This window comes from Juglans microcarpa x Juglans regia, chromosome 1D (assembly GCF_004785595.1).
Source record: "Juglans microcarpa x Juglans regia isolate MS1-56 chromosome 1D, Jm3101_v1.0, whole genome shotgun sequence".
Classification (NCBI taxonomy): Eukaryota; Viridiplantae; Streptophyta; class Magnoliopsida; order Fagales; family Juglandaceae; genus Juglans; species Juglans microcarpa x Juglans regia.
This window is the reverse complement of record NC_054594.1, coordinates 15,394,984-15,418,200: the sequence shown is the minus strand read 5'-3', so window position 1 is coordinate 15,418,200 and position 23,217 is coordinate 15,394,984. Positions and strand designations below refer to the sequence as shown.

The window sequence follows — 23,217 nt, the reverse complement described above, 5'->3', positions numbered from 1 at the left end:
TGCGTATCTACTTTCAGGTTAAGAAAGCGCCAAAAAAAAAAGAGGAAAAAGAAAAACTAACAAGTATCCCTATGATAATCAGCATCCAAACAAATTTATGATTAGGAACTAATACCGACACCCAAGTCTATCACAGCGCAGAAAATCAATCCTTATTCCTTGACAATAAAAAAATTTCTATAATGCTGCTCGGTCGCTTCATAAGTTAGCAAACCTAGAGATATTCCATCTCAATTACAATATGAAGCAGGCAAATGTGGCAGCTCTCCGCTTCACAGGCAAATTGCACAAACTTTATGGACTTGAATGCAGGTTGCAAATCTCGACGGGGGATGGGAAAGAAAAATCTTCAGTCCTTAAAACTTACCCATAACCTACTCCCCCAATTCCCTTGCCAAACCACCAAAATTCAACTGCTGGATCCCATTGTGAAGAACTTCTCAAGGACATTCCTACATCTAGCCTCCTGCTAAATTTCGAGTTGGGTGCGAAGCCAACACTTGGAATTTAGCCAATGAGGTGACATGGGGAAAGCTACTCCCAACCGATGAAAGGTACACCAAGAAAGCTCCAGTCTTAACACACCTACTATTGTAGTGCTTAGGAAACACTAATTTTTTTTTTTTTTATAGGTAAGAATTTTTTTTTTTATATAAGTAAGAAAAATTTATTAAACCTCATAATTAGGCAAAGCCCAAGTACACAGGTAGTATACAAGATAAATATACCTAATTACAGCGTACTAGCAAAGAAAGAAGCATACAAGTCATTAAGATTAGCCCCCTCTAATACAATGGCCTTAGCCCAAAGTAACAAAGACTGATAAAGGCACCATCTTTCAAACCTCTGCTACTTGACGATTTCCCCTTACTCCATTCCAACAAGACAATAGATCCACCACTGTCTTAGGCATCACCCACGCAACAAATATATCATCCCAAAAAGCCTTCGCCACATCACAATGGAGAAGAAGATGGTCTGTTGATTCTCCATTCCTTTTGCACATAAAGCACCAATCCATTGTATGAAAATACCGTGCTTCCTCAGCTTGTCAATTGTCAGAATTTTCCTTGAGAGGCCAACCAGCCAAAAAAAGCAACTTGTAGAGGCACTTTGCTTTTCCTACACTTCCAAGGGAAAACAGTAGAAGATTGAGAAGTAAAGCATTATAAAAGGACCTTGCTGAGAAGTTCTTATTTCCCAGATGAATCCACAGCAGTTTGTCCTCTACACCATGCTGCAAAGTCAATGCGTACAGCTTGCTCTATAAATCAGGAATATCTCCCAGTTCCCAATCTTGTAATGCTCTTATAAATGGCACATTCCACTGCAGCAAGCCATTTGAAATGTCCATATGATCAGCAACTGAAGCTTCCTTGAGAGCAATTTCACCACACCAGACATCAAACCAAAATCTGACCCTAATAAATTTCCAGACACCCACACCATATGAACCACGCACTTAATTAGATATCCAGCTACCCCAAGTGTCCCCCAAATTTAGCATCAACCACGGTCCTCCATAGAGCATCACTTACTTGATGCTACCACCAAAGTCATTTCCTGAGTAAAGCCTTATTGAAAATACTCAGTTTTCTCGTCCCCAAACCAACCACTAGAAAGGGGGAACAAATCTTAACCCATTTAATTAAATGGAACTTTTTCTCATCTCCAAGTCCACCCCTCAAAAAAATCATGGAAGATTTTTTCCATTCTATTAGCCACTCCAAGAGGAATCGGGAATAAACAAAGAAAGTACATAGGAAGATTGGATAACGTACTTTTAATAAGAGTGATTCTACCCCCTTTGGAGTGATACATCCTTTTTCCAACCAGCCAATCTATTCTCAATTTTTTTGATAACACCGTCCCATATTGACTTGAATTTATAAGGGGCCCCCAATGGAAGAGCAAGGTACTTCGAAGGCAAAGAAGAGACCTTACAACCCAAGATGTCAGCAAAGTCTCCAATAGAATTAACCAAGCCAACGGGTACCAATTCAGATTTAGATAAGTTCACCTTAAGGCCGAAAACAGCTTCAAAACAAAGCAAGAGAGCTCTCAATGATTGAATATGGTTAGGATCCGGCTCACAAAAAATTATCACTAGCAAAGAGAAGGTGAGATACAATGATGCTCCCAAATGATGAACTGCCCACTGAAAAACAGACAAGAAAGATCCATTCACCGCTGCCTTCAACATTCTACTCAAAACATCCATAATTAAAACAAAGAGAAAAGGAGATAGAGGATCTCCTCGTCTCAAACCACGAGAATTGTTGAAAAAACCCTTGGGAGTGCCATTGACCATCACTAAAAATTTAGCAGTAGTGATACAATGCTTCATCCAATTGCACCACTTCTCCCCAAAACCAAATCTACCAAGAGTGTAAAGTAAAAAGTCCCAGTTAACATGATCAAAGGCCTTCTCCATGTGAAGTTTGCGAAGTATACATGGGATGCCTGATCTAATTCTACTATCCAAACATTCACTGCTGATAAGGACCAAATCCAGAATCTGTCTCCCCTTCACAAAAGCATTTTGCAGCTTCGAAATATTCTTTTCCATAATCGTGCTCATACGATTGGGAATCTTGTAGACTCCACTCACAAGACTAATAGGGCGAAAGTCCTTCACCTTGTACTCCTCAAGTGTGTGGATGTTCTCACAGTTTTCCTCTGCCATAAGAGAGGGTCTTTAATAAATTTGGGATAGGGGATACTATTGGACAAGTGGCCCTGACTCTTCTATTAAAAAAAAAAACAAACGTCCTTCACCTCCACCGACTCGGCCTTCTTCGGAATGAGGGCTATGAAAGTTGAATTAAGGCTTTTCTCAAATTTCATATGAGAGTGAAATTCGACAAAAACCTTCATAACATCCTCCTTTATAATGTCCCAACAAACCTGAAAACAATCCATTGAAAAACCATTAGGTCCCAGTGCTTTATCGCCTTCCATACCTTTCAACACACTATACACCTCTTCCTCTAACCATTTTCCCATCTTAAGTTTCATTAATCACAAATGATCAGACCATGTTCGCCCAAGCCTTGCTCCTACACCTATTTTCCTTCACAATCATTAATCACAAATGTTCGAACCATGAAGGCCCCCACAATCACAAATGTTCGGACCATTTTCCTTCACTTCTTCAGATTGCAAGGCAGCAAGATGCAACTGTGGCTGATTCATTCTCTTTTTTGAATAATAGCATTCAATGGACTGTTGACTTTGTGAGAAATGTAAATGATTGGGAAGTTAATGTATTTTCAGATTTTCTCAGAAGATTATATGAGTTGAAGATTGTCCAAGTAAGTGTAGACAGATTGTTGTGGATTCATGAAAGAAATTTCAGATTCTCAGTTCAGTCCTATTATAATGCTTTAACCTGCCAAGGTGTATGTGATTATCCCTGGAAAAGTATTTGGAAAGTTAAAGTGCCGAGTAAGGTAGCGCTCTTCTGTTGGCTGGTGTCTCATGATAAAATTCTGACTACAGAAAATCTAAGAAAGCGTGGTCTTTGTATTGTTGATTGGTGTTCTATGTGCAAGAAAGATGGTGAATCAGTTAATCACTTGTTTCTCCATTGTGAGGTGGCTAAAAGTTTGTGGAATGTCATTTTTGGAAGGATGGGTATTTCTTGGGTGATGCCAAAGCATGTGGTGAATTTACTAGCTTGTTGGAGGTATGCTGGGCGGAGTCTACCTATTGCAGCCATTTTGAAAATGATTCCTTCATGCTTGATGTGGTGTCTATGGCTAGAAAGGAATGGGAGATGTTTTGAAGACAGAGAACGATCGATGGAAGAAATTACAGAATTTTTCTTTAAAACTGTCTATGGGCCAAGGCTAATGTAATGAATGGTGATGATGTGTTGGAGTTATTCTAGTTTTTCTATCTTTTTAGGCTATACCTATTCATGGTAATAAAATTCTTATTAAATATAAAAAAAAAAAAATAGTCTCAGAAGTCTCTTTTGACATAAATCAGAAAAATGGGACTCCCAAGACGAAGATACTATAAATCTGTCCAATCTTGACTAAACCCTTCCATTTGACCATGTGAATTCCCCCTGCCAAAGATAAATCAACTAAGTCCAGATCAAAGATAAGATCAGAAAAATCTACCATAGCCCGGGTAATACTAGAATCCCCTGACCTCTCACTCGGGAAACGGGTGATATTAAAGTCCCCCCTATATAAACCACCGATCTCCTCCCAAAGGAACCTTCTACTGTTGTCTAGATTAGGACCGTAAACACTGGCAAAAGACCACTCGTAACCATCATCCACATTTTGAGACGAGAAAGCCACCAAATAATCCCCAACATACTCCTCAACCATATTGACAACTCTCATATCCCACAACAAAAGGATACTTTAGTTTGGTTTCTTGAAGACAAATGATATCAACCTTCCAACTTCTTAACAAATTTTTTACACGAAGGCGCTTACGAGGATCATTCAGCCCCCTTACATGACACGATAAAATCTTAAGTTTCATTAATCACAAATGTTCACTTGAGCCTTGCTCCTACACCTACTTGCACTACCTTCCCGAGCATCATAATTAATAGAGCAAGCAAGTCTCTCCAGCTCCCTATCTTTTTTGGCGTAAGATCTAGCCAAGAGAGGCTGGCCCGCCTCAATAGCTATGAGAAGTACTTTAAATTGGTCTTTGAAACCCTCATGAAATCCCTATAAAGTCCCATATTTCATCCACTTTATGCAGAAATCTGACTGTAAATCTGTCCCACTTGAACCTGGCAGCACAGAGCAAATAGGACTTGGGGTGCCCCCAACCCCTATCTCACCTAAAAAAGAACAATCAGCACCATCTACTAGCTCCCTACATATCAACTGCAACTCCGACACCTTCACAGATCCATCATTCACAGCCTCCAAGTCATACTCAAGAAAGCATGGAACCCTAGCACAATCCTCAATGGACACATCCTGAAAATGCAACCTTACACCCACGAAAGTGCTCCCGCAGCTATCAACAGGGTGCAAAGGGTCTCCACTCATCAATGTCATCCCATTTTCTACAACAGGCAGGGGAGACAGCAAAGTCCTGTCGATCTCAACAATCTCCTTAGCCAAATCATGGCTAAGATCGCATGGGAAGACAGATCAGTGCTCTGGCGAACCATCCAGTAAGACGCCCGCGTTCGGCGACCTCATCTGTGCCGGCTCGAAGGTCCTCGAATCATTTGACAGCAGCTCCTGGGAGGGAGCCACTATCGAGCCCACCAAATAGTGTCTAGAAACACTCGGGAGAACAGATCCGTGCTCTGGGAGGGAGCCACTATCAAGCCCATCAAATGGGTCCCCGGCTTATCTATGTCGGCCCGGAGGTCCTTGGGTCATGCGACGGCAGCACCTGGGAGGGAGCCATGTTCGGGTCTGAGGAAGACTTGACACGCCATACCCACTCAGGCCATAAGGGTTGGGTTGGGTTGGCCCACCCAACTTCAAGACCGGCCCAACATCGAAATTACACCGTTTAAGCCCGTACTTATTTTGTTCAACAAATCCACAACTCAAGTCCATTAACAAGCCCAAGCCCGCATCAACCTTATTCATAAGATTTAAAATCCTCTCCTGCATCCCTGACAACTCAACCTTCACTACCCAGAGCGCCCCTTCAACTTCCCCCACCGCCGAGCAAGCATCGAAAGGAGCACTTCTGCCAAAATCTGATGCCAAGCGCTAACAAATGGCAACATGTGGAATGGCCTCCCTGACGTTTGAGATTTCCTCCCCCAATTTCTTCTTTTGCTTCTGACTATCAGCCACCATCCCATTCGAAAATCCTCTTGCTAGAGAAGGAGCATTATGTTTCAAAGCCGCAGCATATGACACACCATTGGAAGAGGAGGGCCCAACCATGACAGACATACCTCCAATCCCCCTACTGCTAGTCAGAGATGACTTCACTTTGTTTTTGTACTTTGTTTTTGTCTGTAGAAATAGAGGCTAAGGGACCTAGTAGAATATGAAAATTATAAATAAAATCTTCCCATCCCTCACCATTACGACCTTCGGGAATGGCCAAGACACCCCTTTTATTCCCATTCCCGAATTCATTCTGTTCCAAAAAAAGCCCCCTCGAGTTTGTACACCGTTGGTTAACAAGAACACTAGAGTCCAAACTTAGCTTTCTGAAAAAGCCAATGTTCCAAAAGTATTTGAAGCAATCCTCCACCATCCTAGTCACCCAAGAAGCCGATATCCGATTAAGAAAGACGAAGGTTGACACCCTTCTGCTCTTCTTTGCGAAAACAAAGGACTTCAATTCCACCCTAAATCTTTTGGAACCCAACATCTACTCAACACTCCCCAAGAATATGACAACGGGGTGGAAAGTAGATGACGAAAGAAGAATTGAGGAACTAGAAAGAAAAACAAATAAATTATGGACATTAGTTCCATTAAAAACAATGGCCGAAGCCCAAAGAAATAAGGTAGTAAAGAAGAAATATCTAAGTTTGTCCACTGAACAATCCTTATCTTCAAAATACTAGCCATTTCTTTCAAACCAGATACACCACACAAGACATAGAGGGATCATGTTCCAAACAGCAGTAATTTGAGAGTTATTACTCCTTAGACCCCTCCAACAAGCAAAAAGATCCACCACCCTCCTAGGCATCACGCACGCCACTCCAATCCTATTAAAAACCTCATACCATAACGCTCTTGCCATCTCACAATGAAGTAACAAATGATCCATTGATTCTCCACATTTTTTACACATGTAGCACCAATCCATAACAATTAATCCATGATTCCTAAGATCATCCAAGGTCAGAATTTTCCCAAGAGAAGCTGTCTAGCCAATGAAAGCAACTTTTGAAGGCACCTTACTCCTCCAAATACACTTCCACGGAAAAGAGAGTACCACATTCGGGCTAGTCAAAAGCTTGTACATGGAGCGAACTGTAAACTTCTTATTTCTAGTATGAATCCAGATCATCTCGTCTGTCTCAGTCCGGCCAAAATTTGTATCATACAACAAACTAAACAGATTAGAAATTGCATCAATTTCCCAATCATTCGCTGCTTTAGAAAAATGTACATTCCATTGAGGTGAACCACTTGAGCATTCCAAAACATCAACCACTGAAGCATCCTGATTCTGAGTGACGTGAAAAAGACTTGGAAATGCAACATTAAGGACCATGCCAAAAACTAATCCCAGAACCATCACCACCCGCAAAACTAACATGTTTGGCAAATTCATCCCAACCACTCCTAATATTTTCCCACACCCCGACACCATGTTTACCTCAAACCTCATTAGAGCACCAACTCCCACATTTGGAATCAATCACAGCTCTCCACAAAGACTCACTTTCCTGATGATACCTCGTAACCACTTCCCTAGAAGGGCTTTATTTAAGGTCCTCAACTTCTGAACCCCTAACCCTCCTCATGACGATGGAGTACAATCCCAACAAACCTACCAAATAGAACTTGGCTTCCTCCCTGATACCTCCCCACAAGAAGTCTCAAAACATCTTTTCAATCCGGTTAGCCATGCCAACAGGTTGAGGAAATAATGACAGAAGATATGTAGGGAGATTAGAACGAGTGCTTTTGATTAAGGTGATTCTTCCTCTTTTTTATAAGTACAACTTCTTCCATCCCGCCAGCCATCTGTCTATCTTCTCTATCACCCTATCCCAAACTGCTCTTGCCTTAAAAACAGCCACCAAAGGGAGCCCAAGGTATCTTATTGGAAATGATGAAACCTGGAAACCCAGAATATTTGCCAAACTTCTAATATTTCACACTAGGCCCATCATAACCATTTCAATAAAATCATCTCCATAACTGTGCTCAAGCAATTGGCAAGAACTTTGGAAATGATATTGTAAACCCCATTGACAAGTCTAATGGGACGAAAATCCTTCAAATTAGAAGGCCCCGCCCCTTAGAAATAAGTGCAATGAAAATTGCAATTAGACTCTTTTCAAACTTCCCAAAAGACTACAATACATGAAGCACCTTCATGACCTACAGTACAATGTCCCAACAAACTTGAAACAATGCAATGGTAAAACCATCTAGACCAGGAGGTTTACTCATAGCCATCCCTCTTACTACTTGTAGAACTTCATTCTCCTCAGAAGGTTGTTCAAGCCTTGTAGCACTCAAGGGGTCAATATTGTCAAACGCTAAACCATCAACAGTGGCCTCTAAGCATACTACTCTGTAAGGAGCTTCTCATTAAAGAGGCAAATGTTCTCCTTGATCTCAGACTGATCAAAAAGAACAATCTCAATCAACTCAATAGCATTTTTCCTGCAATGGGAATTGGCCACCCTGTGGAAAAACTTTGTACATTTATCCACTTCCTTTAACTAAAGAGCCCTTGATTTTTGCCTCCATGAAAATTCTTCCATCAAGATCACCCTCTCAAGTTCTGAAAAAATAATACTTTTCCTCGAGGTCTCCTCATCCCAAAAACTTCTACCCTCCACCCTATTCTCCAAGCCTTGCAACTCCTCAAGAAGAGACTCCTTACGGGTGTCCACATTCCCAAAGACTTGCTCATTCTAGGTCTTCAAGTCCTCTTTCAGAGCCTTTAATTTTCCTACCAATATAAAACTAGGGGTACCCAACAACTAGTAAGATGACCATCATTGTTTTACCATGTCTTCGAAACCATTGGCCTTAAGCCACATGTTTTCAAACTTGAAATATCTTTGACTCCCATGAATACAACCAAGAGAATTGGAAAACGATCCGAGCAATTCCATGGAAGTCACTTTTGATACACCTATGGAAATTGAGCCTCCCATGAAGGAGATAACAAGAATCTGGTTTCATAAAAATAAATTTGTCACCCTACCCTTGGATCTACCTTGGCTAACACTGTCTTCACATCATAATCTACGGAACATGCAAGTCTCTTTAACTCTCTTATCACGTTTTGAAGCTAATTTAGTTGACGGAGAGCAACCCGACTCAATGGCAATGAGCAAAGCCCGAAATTGTTCTTCAAAGCCCTCACATGAGATGCCCACACAATCTTGAATCTCTCTCACTTTATTGAGCATCCACCATATCAGGATGCGGAGGCAGAGAGTATAAAGGAACTGGATTGGAGGCCTCCCTCCATTGAAGCCCCCAAGAATCTATACAGTCCCCATTCCTAAGCACCATCAGCATATCCTTCGACCTTTGTACTTCCCCTAGCCCCCTCTAATCTTCCTCATCTTGCAAACAAGAAGATAGAACCATAGCCTGCATCAACACACCTCCATCCTCAATAGCAAGCAAGTTTACCAACACATCCACCTCCACCTTCGTGTTTTCACACTCCAACACTTCCCCCAGATCTCGACCACCTTCCTGCAACTGAGAATGTGTCGAAAGTGTTTTAGAACAAGTAACGCCTTCACCAGTAATGCTGGATAATAGCCGGTAATGCTGGATAATAAACCCGTGATGTCCCGACATCATTAAACCTCACAGGATAACACACGGATGTCTAGGCACAATGCAAAGACCCCGTAACCACTAGCTAAATTTTCTATTAAGTCTCCGTCTCCTAAACTGAAACAATAAGCTCCTCTTAAAGGTTTATAAAAGAAAAAACCACAAGACCCGTATTCCCGACACAACTGTCCTCGAGAGAATGGGACATTGTGAAAAGAGGAGCTGACGTCCCCTAATGGATATTCAAGGATGAAACTGCAAGACTCAAATAAGACCTGATGACAGCTTTAACTCGCCACTGCAAAATGGGTTGGCTGGCTTCAACTGAGATGGCCCATCTTTTTCCTTCCCAATTTGATTAAGACTAATCTCGCTCTTATCGGGCACATCCAACTGAAAAGGCCTAAAGGCATCAAAGATGCAGCCTGACAACAACTCATGCTCAACAACTTTAGATTGACAATGGGCCCCCACATTTATACCATCCTCAGAGGTGAGGCCCACCTCCAATCCCAAACCCAGACCCACGTCAATCTTCAGAAAAATACTATAAATCATCTCCTTAATCACCAACAGTTCCCTTCTCAAGGACTCCAACGTCCCTTCATCTTCCCCAACTGACACGCCACCCTCAATAACCCCAACACCTCCATTCCTAACGTATGGTAGATGATGACAAGCAGCATGCTCGACAGAACGCCCCTCGTCCCCGCTGAAAGACAAGTTGGTTGCTCCAATACCGCTTCATACAACTCCCCTCTCCCAACCATGCCATCCTTCCAAGGAGGCCTCTTCAAAAACTCCCCCGGTTGACCCATATGATTACCAACAAATGTATCCTTGCCTCTGTTTTCAATCCTCGAAACAGAGGACTTCATTTATCCACCTCACGCAAAATAACAGAGAAGCTAAGCCAGCCATTCCCATTTACTCCCTCCAATATAATGATAAAACCCCCGTCTTCCACCTCCCCCAAATTCCGCAATCACCATGAATCGACCATATAAATTTGTGCACCTTTGGGCCACAAATGAGCGATTACTATCCCTCATCACTCTTAGGACCACAAAGAGTGAACTGAGAATGTACATTTTTCCTGTAGGAACCCACCACAACGTGTCAAAGCCTTGAGGGCTCGAATGAATGGAGTACACAAGTCTAAAGAAATCCTCACACAATTGCAAAATAATCACTTTCCATGGAGAAGGATTTGGAGAAATAAGGTGCCTCCCAAAGAGGCGTTCTTTGCTTGGACAGCTTCTCTAGGAAAGATTTTGCCAACGGATAACCTACGAAAATGTAGGGTGATTATAGTCGACTGGTATTGTATGTGCAAAAAAAGTGGTGAGATTGTGGATCATCTTCTACTGCATTGTGAGGTTGCTAGAGCGTTATGGGAAGATGTATTCAGTCCGTTATGGCAGGAACGTAGTGACCGTACGTTCGAAGACAAGGAGCGCTCTTTAGTAGAGCTTAGACTATTTTTGTTAAAACCTTATTTCTTTGGGCCAAAGTTGTTGATTTTAATGATCTTGATTTTCATGATTTCCTTGTTTCCATTTCTTCTTCCTAGATAAGTGTTGACTCTTGTATACCATCTTGTGTACTTGGGTTATTGATAAGTGTTATTTTTATGTGATTTTTATCACTCTTATTTATGAAAAATATCATTTTCCCTTCAATACTATTGATTTAATTTTATTTCTACGTATTTTTATTTGTTTTCTTGGATTTGAAGGAATGAGAAGATTTAGTACAAAATGAGAGCGTTTTAGTACAAAAAAGAGACTACGGATTCAAGCCGATGAGATTTGGGCGAGGAGCTTGTCCCGTGGGCAACAAAGAGATCTTTCTCGCCCAAAGGTGAGAAGATTTACCTCTTGGTAGGCGAGGAGACTCGCAACCAGAAGGTGCGAAGACTTGGCGACAAGGCTCTAGGCGATTAGATTGGGCAACTAGTCTAAACAACCAACTTAAAAGACAAGCCTAAACGACATCGTAGGCAACTAGAAAAGGCAAGATGAGTTTTTCATCCTGGTCGGGAATCTTTCCACTCAATAGGTGAGGAGAGGCCTGTTCATTTGTGACCTCCACGCCCACCAATTACATTCAACGCACACGGCATCTACCCTTCTGAGTTCCGCAATCAATCTATTAACAACCAAATCCTCTCGAATTCCGCAAATCAAGCCGCATATCACTGAATCTTCCATTTTAGATAATTCCGATATTCTTCGGATAATTTCCGTTTATGTTAACATCTATCTTTGGAAAATATTTTTCAGATTTTTAGACTAGATTGTAGCCGCATTTATTTTGTTTCCGAATTTGAGTTTTGACATCTATTTAATCCCATCTTGTGGGATGAATAGGGAGTCTTGGTTCTTAATTTTAGTTTTAGTTTTGAGTTTTAGAGTGTCTGAATTTAGAGTTCTAGAATTTATTCTTAAGTGTTCTTTCAAGGAGGCAGATCTAGGGAAGCAGAGGCGATAGCCGCATGTTTCATCAACTGACTCCAACGAAGAACACCAATTTTATTCTTTTTCTTTTTAATTTCATTATAAACTAATTTTATTTTCTAGACCTTTGATATAGCCTATCATTGAACACACAGTTTATATTCCAAGTTATTTTATTTTCAATATTTCCATGATCGAGCGTTTATTCCTTGTTCTTAATGCTTACAATTTTCTTTTCTTTTTTATAAGTAAAAAATAGATATTATTGACATGAATGAAGTAGGCGTAGCCCTTGTACACAAGAAGCTAATGCTTACAATTTTCTAGCTAACTATTGTTCAATCTTTTGGATTGCAATGAGACCGAGAGGTAATTTGTGATTAAAACTCTAGGATTAAACACCATTAGTTCAGCGAAAGCAGAGATGCTTTACCGCGACTAGTGTGATTTTCAAGAAAAATCCAAAGAACTTAATGAGTCCCCAATTAGTTAAATCCACATAGAGATATGGAGTTATTAGTTGGAGATATTTTTGATATTATTCGAGAGAAAATATTGAATAATTAAGGAATTTTTATCATCAACTTGAGATAACTGAGATTCTATAACAAGGAAGAATAAATTGTGTGGGATTTGCTAGGTGGAGTTAAATGCTCTAGATCTATTCTTATTATTTTTAAAATATTAATTTTAATGTTTTTTTCTTCAGTTTAATTTAGATAAACCATTCTTCAAATTTTATTTTTCAAATAGTAATTAATTTAGTCAATTTTAATACTCAATAGCATAATTATTCCCTGTGGGTCCAATAACCGTTTTCTTTAAATCACTTTACTATTTGTTACGATTATGTGCACTTGCAAATATATTTTTATGCGAACGGTTATGTCTATTCTTATTAATATAATCGTTTACCTATCAAAAAAACTATCCCTCGTCAATTTATAAAATTCCTTACTATTTCCGGAATGGGCGCAAGCCTCTAATGTATCCACCAGCCACTCCACCATTGCCCCACCCAAAGAGATATATTTACTGACTTTTCTACTCTGTGATTCTAAGAGACTTGTCATCCTCTCTTGTGAAGAAGAATCTTCGAATCCAACAATAATGTGACATCTCATATGATAAGGATAAGAGTAGGTGGTGTATGAGATCTCACATTACTTGGGAATGAGAAGTTCTTGCTCTTTATAAGGTTCCAATGGAGCTTCAATTATATCATTGACTAGTCATTTTGGAGTATAGGCCATGTGGTTTGGGTCTTCCATTGGGGCGTTACAAATGGTATCAGAGTCTATCTCAACCAGAAATGTGGGACTTAAGTCATGCCACCTACGATGGATTGGCCCAACGAGGACGTCGGGAATTTAAGGGGATGAGATTATGACACCCCATATGATAAGGATAAGAGTAGGTGGTGTATGGGATCCCACATTGCTTGAGAATAAGAAGTTCTTGCTCTTTATAAGGTTCCAATGGAGCTCCAATTGTATTATTGACTAGTCATTTTGGAGTATAGGCCATGTGGTTTGAGTCTTCCATTGGGGCGTTACAAATGGTATCAGAGTCTATCTCAACCAGAAATGTGGGACTTAACTCATGCCACCTACGATGGATTGGCCAAACGAGGACGTCGGGAATTTAAGGGGATGAGATTATGACACCCCATATGATAAGAATAAGGGTAGGTGGTGTATAGAATCCCACATTGCTTGGGAAGGAAAAGTTCTTGCTCTTTATAAGCTTCCAATTAGGCTCCAATTGTATCATTAACTAGTCATTTTGGAATATAGGTCATCTGATTTGGGTCTTTCATTGGGACGTTACAAATAACCTCCGCAAAGAACCCATAACAGAAAAATAAAAATGATAAGAAAGAACACCAAAAAGAAAGAGAAATTTCTGGCGAGAAGCACCCAGAAATAGGGGCTTTGAAAAAGGAGGGGATAATTACCGACAGGAAGAGTCAGAATTAGCCATCACCCGTAGAAATTTTGAATAGGCAGAACTTAGGCTTCCCCGTCCAACTTGTGGTTGACCAAATCCTCATGAACACATAAAATGACCAGCCACAATGATGGCAGCTTTTGTAACCAGCCTTGTTGCTCCAAATGTTTAGAGATCCAGATAGAACAGGCTAATAAAGACAAACTAACTGCCCTCTATAGTTTTCTGTAGAAATGGGAAAAATGAAAGAGGGCTAGGCAGTAAAAGAAGTAGAGATCTTCTTACCCAACCCCTCTGCAACTTGTTAAGACAAACATAGAATAATACGGAGTGGTGAGCACCACACGCATGCTTCATACACACACACACACAGTGTTATGTTTAAGCCATAGTTAATTTTATGACAACGAATTTTTCAAACATTATGTATATAAATGTCCCTAATAGGCTTATTGCACATGCAAAATTTCAAAATTGACAAATGTCCATAGCAGATTTTGGTCTCTTCGAGTTGGATTGGGTGACAGAGAGATTAGTGATCGGTTTATTAGCATGCTGGATAGGCAGATCTGAGAATGATTACAACAGGCTCTTGTGGAGAATGATTTTGATCTGTCTAATGTAGGTTATATAGCATGAAAGCAACAATCAAACTTTTGAAGACAGTGCAAGGAAAATGGAGGAACTCAAATCTTTCTTCTTATAACAATCTCTACTACTAGACGGTGGCACAATTATGTTTCTCTAGTTTTAGCTTTCATAATTTTCTTGACCTCTTTGCATTCTCTAGCTAGGTTTATCAGATGTATACTCCCTGTGTAGTTGAATAATACCCTTTTGATCATCAATAAAAGTTATCTTACTTATATAAAACATGTTAGTCTAAAGAGGATATTAAATCTGATGGTGGATTCAAAATTAAAGATATAATAGCAGGATATCAATGGAAGAAGAGAAAAATGGAATCACAGGACAACCACACAAATAATGCTTAGGCTTTAGGATTATTAAACCAATCTTACTGATTCACAATTCAAGGAAAACTGACTAAATCATGTAAAGCTTGATGAGGTGACACTCCTAGAACAAAGTCAAAGATCTTTTTTTTGATAGGTAGAACAAAGTCAAAGATCTTACCGATAACAAAGTTCCCTGTCCACTGATGTTACTTGATGACATAGGATTATTCTTCAAATACATACCTGCATATGTTTTTTTGAGAAAGCCAACTAAATAGAATCAGCATTCCATCAAATACACAAACTACCAAAAAATGGGCTTGAAGAACGACTAATTATTACCTGAGGCATCAGCAAAACTTTGCATTCCATCACCTCCAGTGACTACATCTACCAAATGCAATGGAAGTGCAGGCGTGATTTGCCTCTGCTCTCCAGACATTCGTAATCCTACACCCATATACCAATCAATTCAAATGTAAAATCTACAAGCATGCTAAGCTCAAGTAGCATTTGTCTGACATACAAACTTGTTGCTTTTATTAGAACTTATCTAGCTTTTAAGCCATTCTTGCACGGCTTATTGCTACAACTAAATTAATGAATCTGTGCTAGTCAGATAGAAAACACTGCTAATGAACAACTCTAACTGATAGCATCTGATCTTTTTTTTTTTTTTTTATAACCGTGGGTGTCCGGGCCAGCGCGCACCTCATCTAATCCTATGGGGCCCTGAAGTTAACGATCAGGTAAACCTCCAGTGGCCCTAAGGGGACTCGAACTGGACCAGCTGAGCTACCCCTCAGGGTTAACTGATAGCATCTGATCTAGAACCTCAAACATCCATTTTGGCATGCAGCCATAATCACCAATTAATAATTACTATATTCGGTATGCTAACGTCCCTTTGAGAGCTGCATTTTTTCTTAGACTGCATCTCTAAGAAAGATTCCATCACGAATAATCTAAGGAAAAAACATGTTTGTGATTGATTGTGTTGCAGGTAGAAGAGTGGGGAGTCTGTCTCCATTGCAAGATTGCTAGTGCCTTGTGGAGTGACTTTTTCAATCGGGTTTTTTTGGCCTGGGTCATGCTCACATGAATAGTGAACATTTTGACTCATGGAGAGGGTTTGGTGGCAGACGACAAATTGCAAAAAATGTGGAAAATGGTTCTTATTTGCCTCATATGGTGTATGCAGAGGGGACAAAATTACATTTTGAGGACCATGAACATTCACTAGGAGAGTTTACAACATTATTTTTTCAAACTCTCTTCCTTTGAACAGCTTCAATAGACTTTAATCAGCTTAACTATCATGATTTTCTAGCATCCTTTCACCTTTTACATAGGTGTCTCTCTTCTGCACATCCAGTGTACTTGGGTTGTGCCTTTTGCACTTTTTAACAAAGTTTTATTACTTATTAAACATAAATAAATTCAGTACAACTAGCTCCGAACTAAGAGGAGTAAAGAAATTCAACTAAATGCCAATGTAAGATCAACAACGACTCAAGGGATGGAATTTATAGTCAAGGCCAACCAAAGGGAAAGGCACGTTTGAATTCTTTATGAAGCCTAAATTAATATCTAGAATATTAGAGGGCTGAATGAAACCAGAAAAGGACTTGGAATTAAAAACATCCCTCATAATTGGAAGGTAGATATGCTTGTTTACAGTAAACCAAGCTGGAAATCATCTCTAGAAGCATTGTTCGGAGCCTATGGGGATGCCATCATGTGGAACTGAGCTATTCAGCCTCAAAAGGCACATCCGGAAGAATCATGCAAATGTGGGATAATAGGGTGGAGGAGAAATTGAAATCAGTGGGGAACTATATGGGGCATGTTCTTTTAGAAATGTAGTAGATGGCTTCTCATGGGCTTTCACATGAGCTCAAGGGGCAAACTCAGATAGTGACGAAAGGTACTTGTGAGATGAGTTGTCTCGTCTTTGTTGTTGGTAGGACTGTTCACCAAACCCAGAAAAGCACTCTTCCTACCCAACCTGAAAAAATGCAGACTCCTGAATGAACAATTCTGCTCTGAACATACTACCCGAATTCCCAACCCAAATATAATTCCAAAAATTCAGGTTTTCCGACCTGATTCTGATTTTCCAATCCAACACCAGCAGTCTTTTCTAGTCTCTAGAGGAGGATACCGACAATGATATAAACACTGCACAAAGAAGTGCAGAATTTTCATATCATGTGGGTTTAACTCTCTTCTCTGCTTTGATTTGTTCCCCGCCAGATCTATGCTTTGATTTGTATGATTTTGGAGATCTTTTGATTTGATTTGGTTTTTCCCAGCTTTTGTATTGATTCCGACAACCTATAAAAAAAATAAAAGGATATGCCTCCATGCATGCCTTGCTATTCCCATTAGCAATTATGATCCTCACCGTTTAACCACTTCTTCCATGTCTAAAATCCCATGGCTTGGAGCAAGGCACAGAATATACATAAGACAAAAAGCCTAAAAGGTGATATACACGTGTGGAGTAGCAGATAAAAGACATTCCTCGGTGAAACCAAAAGGATTGAAGGTTGGGCAAAAATTGCAACTCTGGTGGGTCTGCCAGGAACATTAATGCCTCTAGGTAACCGTCCAATCAGGAGCAGAGAGATATATAGCTAGCTAGGGTCTGCGACAACCCTGATCGGATAGATTAGTAGATAGCGTGATCCAGGAAGTCGTGATGATGTAAGAATATCTCGGTTGTCAAGTTCAGGTATCAAGTAATTACCCAACCCGACTCGATCAAGATCGGAAATGAATAAGAAATTTCTGATTCCAACCCACTTTGTTTCGGGTCGGTTATTTCAGGTTGACCAGGCTGGAAAATTCGGGCCGGGTACGCGTTTAAATGTACAGCCCTAGTTGTTGGTGGGAAGTGCCATCATGCATCAGTGACGACTTTAATGTCACTCGACATATGAGTGAAAGATTGGGTGGATCCCATTCTTGTTCTGCTAAAGTGGATTTTTTAGACTTGATCTTTGAGTAGTATCTTATGGACATGCCAATTGTTGGAGGTTCTTTCACACGGTCAAATAGTCAGGGCATCCCTTACTAGTGTATAATTAATATATTCTTTGTATCCCTAGAGTGGGAAGCTCATTTTCCAAATATGAGTCAAAAGAGGTTGTTCCGACTTCTTTCAGATCATTCCCCATTCTTCTTGATTGTGGAGGTATTAATATTTTTTTTTTTTTTTGATAAGTAAAATAAGTATTATTAACAAGAATGGGCAGCATCTGCCATTTACAAAAAAGTATGCCCTATTTACGAGGGCACGTTAGAAACTAAGAAATCATGAAGTTCCATGCCATTAAAGTCCACAGCTATGGCCCAAGTACAAAGAGTTCTAAAAAAGAAAACTTTTAGCTCCGCCATCAATCTCTCCTTGTCTTCAAACGTCCTCTCATTTCTCTCCAGCCACAAGCACCACATGATACAAATAGGAATTATCTTCCAAATCGTTTTGATCTGGTGCACACCTCGAATAGAAGTCCAACACGCCAATATATCCACCACGGATTCCGGCATAACCCATGCTAGATCCATCATTTTAAACACCTCAATCCAAAGCGTCCTGGCTACCTCACAATGTAAAAGTAAATGGTTCACCGACTCACCCCCTCCTTTACACATACAACACCAATCTGTAATGATTATCCTCCTCTTTCTCAAATTACCTGTAGTAAGAATCTTGCCTAATGCCGCTGTCCACACAAAGAAAGAAGCTTTGGGAGGGGCCTTGTGTCGCTAGAGCCTTCTCCAGGGGAACTGTGTCTCTAACACTTGTGCAAGGACCTTATAAAAGGAACGAACAGTGAAAACCCCTTTCCCTGCAGGGATCCACCACAGACCATCTTCATGCTGGATATTTGGACGATAAGAATACAGAAAACTATAAAACTCTACAAAAGTCTCCATCTCCAAATCTTGTGCCGCCTGGTTGAAATTGATATTCCAGTGAAAACCCCTTCCTGAGATTCCCATAACCTCCGCCACTGTAGCCTCTTGGCACTTGCTAACAGGAATAGACTAGGAAACAACTCTTGAAGAGCATTGTTACCACACCAAGCATCCTTCCAAAATCTGATCCTGTCACCTGTACCCACCTGAAACCGAGTGTGTCGGTGAAATACCTCCCACCCTTTTCTAATGTGCTTCCATAGCCCCCTACCATGAGCCCCTCTCACTTCTCTAGTACACCAACCCTCCCCTAAACCCCCATATTTATTTTCGATTACAATTCTCCATAGAGCTACTGGTTCCTTGATATAACGCCATAGCCATTTACCAAGTAGCGCCCGATTAAACAACCACAAATTTCTAATGCCCAAACCGCCACTAGAAATAGGATGGCATACCCTCTCCCATTTGACAAGATGAAACTTAAACTCTTCTCCTAATCCACCCCACAGAAAATCTCTTTGTAATTTCTCGAGACAACCCGCCACACTTGCTGGAATAGGGAATAAGGATAGGAAATAAGTGGGTAGATTAGAAAGTGTGCTTTTAATCAGAGTAATCCGACCCCCTTTCGACAAGTACATTCTTTTCCACCTTGCCAGCTTCCTTTCTATTTTTTCAATTATTGTATCCCAAATCGAGCGTGCCCTCGAAGCTATACCCAAAGGTAATCCTAGGTACGTCATAGGAAAAGAAGCTATCCTACAACCCAACGTGTCAGCCAACTCCCAAATATTCTGCACCTCTCCAATCGGCACCAATTCGGATTTATCATAGTTCACTTTTAGACCCGACACTGCTTCAAAACACAGTAGACATGCCTTCACAACCCGCAACTGGTCCCGATCAGCTTCGCACATAATCAGTGTATCATCTACAAACAAGAAGTGAGAGATAGTAGTAATACCCCTGTTTGGAGAACCAACTTGGAAGCCACTAACACAGTAGGCCTACCCCCTTTAGACAAGTATAACCTCTACCAAGTAGTCAATCAACGCTCTACCTTTTCAATCACGACATTCCAAATGGATGGATCTAAGTTGGTCTCAATGGATCGAGTAATGAATGTAGACAATCTAGTTGGCATTATGGCGTGCAAGGTGTCCTCTTTACCTATGAATTACCTAGCCTCCCTTTGGGAGCCACTTTCAAGGCCAAGGCTATATGGGATGAGGGATGAGGTTTACGAGAAGATAAAGTATGGTTGGCTAGCTGAAATAGAATGTATTTATCCAAAGGCGGTAGGATTACTTTGATTAAGGGGAGGTTTGGAAACAAAAAGCCTTTTAACACATCTCATCTCATCATTACAACTTTCCCAAATTCTCATACAAAATACAATAAACAATTCAACTTTTTCAAATCCAAAACAATAATAATATTAAAAAATAATATTCTAATAATATTTTATTCAACTTTCAACTTTATTCTCAACTCATCTCATCTCATCTCAATTCACCATCCAAACCTCCCTTAAGAGTACTCTTTTTAGTGTGGTTAATCTGCTAGAAAAGCTACAATAGGACTTCCTTTAGGGTGGGTGGGTTAGAAGAAGAGGTAAATTCCACCTAATAAGCTAGTCCACAATCTATTCTTCACTGTAAATGTGCTTACAAAAAACAAAGCATTTATACAAAAGCGCGGTCTTTAGCGCTTTTGTGTGAGCTTAAAGTGCAAAAAAGCAAGCTTTTGTAATTTTTAAAAAAACAAAATTACTCTCTCCCTTTTGACAAATGCTATTTACTTCAATGGGCTTAGCCTTCGTAATTCTCTTTTCTTTTTCTACTTCTAGATTAGTGTTTCTCTTGTAGACATCTTGTGTACCAAACTCCCGATGTTTGCACTTCTCAACAAACAAAAAATGTAAAAGGACGATCATTTGGAAAACTATAAGAGCAAACCCACATTTCATGTGATGAAAGAGTAATGCAAAACCTAGAGTCTGCATAAATGATTAAGATTGTTTCAAGAAACCTAGAGTCTGCATCAATGGTTAAGGTCATTCCAAGTAGGTCTCGACCTATCAAGGACCCTAACAAGGAGGATACAAATCTTTCACAAAGGGAAAGGGACTGAACCATCAATAATCGGCAGCTGGAAATTTTGAGGAACTTAAAAATCCAAGAACCCAATCATTCAATTATATACACCTCAATGTGACCCCAAAACTAAGACATAGAGCTGGTGCAATAAAAGAATGTACTTAAACAAAATGAAACAAAAATGAGACCCTCATAGTTCTAAATCTTTTTGCATTAGTGCGATTGAGGTCTCGTTTGTTTTCACAGATGAGATAAGATAAGTTGAGATTAAAGTTAAAAAATTGAATAAAGTATTGTTAGAATATATTTTTTAATATTATTTTTGTTTTGGGATTTGAAAAAGTTGAATTGTTTATTTTATTTTATATTGGAAGTTGGGAAAGTTGTAATGATTAGATGAGATGAGATGAGATAAGGTGTTTTCTGAAAACAAACGAGGCCTGAATATTCCAAAAAAACTAGCTAGTGTTTGAGAGGGAAGAAAAACCTATTTATCAAGGAGCTGGAAGAAGCAATGTGTCAAAGAAATATGATGTTTAATAATGTCAGTGTCACAGCAACAAGGGATATAAGACAACACTGCAGAAGAAAGTAAGAGCAAATCTGGTAGCGGCCACTCTTAACATGGAAAAGGTATCAGTGAGAACTCTTATTAGCATAAAGCAACATATAATATATGATTTCAGTTGAACTTTTATTTATCATAGAGTCAATTTTTTGTTTTCCTTCTTCTCTACTTGACCACAAAATGCTGAAACAAATCAGAAGAGTAGAGGCCTGCAAATTTTCATGGACTTTTTTCATCTCAAAAATAACAAATAAGACTAATAACCTAAACAGAGTTAGAGCTGGATGAAAAACATATATTATCTGTAACAGCATTGAGTATTAAGTGGCAGTTGAGAGTAATGCCTTCGCCTAGATGTACAGCAGCTCGGAGTAAATTCTCTTGTTCGTGAATTTTTGCAGCCTGGCCCTTATCCAAAGTTGGGGCAATCGATGGCCCTTGACGAGTTCCAAAACAATAGGCCTTACGAGTGTCAGCTAGTACTTTTTCAGCACTTTCACAGGCTGCTCCAATCATATCAATCCTAGCCTGTAAAATGGAGATGTCTAAATGTGTTAGTTAGATGTATGGTGCAAAAAAAATCATCAAAAGCCAAGAACAAAAAATTGGATGCTCAAGCAACTTTGCAACACCTTTAATTTCTCAATTTGTGAGGATATTGGCAAGTTTTGCATCCCATGAAGCAACTGCTCTCTTTTGGAGTTATCATCCATTTCCATCTCGGGCAGCAGTTTCGAAGACAACATAACTGGTAGTACTGTAATCACAAAATCCCACAAATTGATTTTAATTTTTTATAGCTACACTATCTATTTACTTGAAAATAATCTAAAATTACATGTTGATTTTTATCACGTGTTGACTTATACTCCAAGGAGGTCCCGAGGAAGTCCTTAATATAACAACCCAAGGAGTCCCAAGCCGCTTCTTGACTTATACTCCAAAAAGACTAATCAATATTACAATTGGAGCTCTTTTGAATTATTATAAAATGCAAGAACTTCTCCTTCCCAAGCAATGTAGGATCTCATTCACCACCTTCCTATATTCTAATTATACTTTGAGTAAGGGAGGTATTATAATCTCCCCCATTAAAACCCCAATGCCAACATTAGGCATTGCATTTTAAGTGGCATAATTCAAGTCCCACACTTGTGATTGAGCTTGCCTTTTATACCATTTGTATTAGCCCAAGGGAGACCCAAGCCTCATTTGGGCTTATATCCAGCAAGACGAGTCAATATTACAATTGGAGCTCCTTGAAATCATTATAAAAGGAAAAAACTTCTCCCTCCCTAGTAATGTGTGATCTCATTTACCACCTTCTACTCCTTATACGCGATATTACAATAAAAGCAGACTAAAATTATACATAACTGTTAAAATTCATGTGTAGAAGAGATTTAATTCACATTTGCACCTCAAAAGTAAGTCTAGCTCATACAACGATATGATAATATCCATACAAATGCAACAAGAGAGTAATAAGGTTAAATTGCCATCTCATGTCACAAACATAAAGCACCAACTGTATATGCACCACTAAAAGGATTAGAAACTTCTGGCTAACAATTTACATAACCCAGTTCAACCTAAAAGACAAGACTCAAATGTGAGACTGCACATTCGCCCATGCAACACTGTCACAATACGTTGCACATGTTTCACGTATTATGACTGAATAGTAATGTTCTTTCACTATGAAACAAAGCAAAGTGAATTAGAACAAGCAATTATATCAAAACCAATTACTTTCCAAGCGCACAGTTCAACAATTCCTAATAATATTTACAAACTTCT

General features: G+C 39.6%; 1 protein-coding gene across 4 annotated transcripts in view; it reads right to left on the bottom strand.

Annotated features, from left to right (window-relative positions):
- LOC121251147 (mediator of RNA polymerase II transcription subunit 8) overlaps positions 1-23,217 on the bottom strand; it is a 51,024-nt gene that overhangs the window by 11,231 nt on the left and 16,576 nt on the right. For all 4 annotated transcript variants that reach the window (XM_041150486.1, XM_041150494.1, XM_041150503.1 and 1 more), the window contains exons 3-6: positions 22,050-22,174; positions 21,762-21,945; positions 15,163-15,270; positions 14,999-15,063 (exon numbers count right to left, since the gene is read on the bottom strand). In XM_041150486.1, coding sequence (XP_041006420.1) covers positions 14,999-15,063; positions 15,163-15,270; positions 21,762-21,945; positions 22,050-22,174 — 482 coding nt within the window. The remainder of the gene's footprint in view (positions 1-14,998; positions 15,064-15,162; positions 15,271-21,761; positions 21,946-22,049; positions 22,175-23,217) is intronic.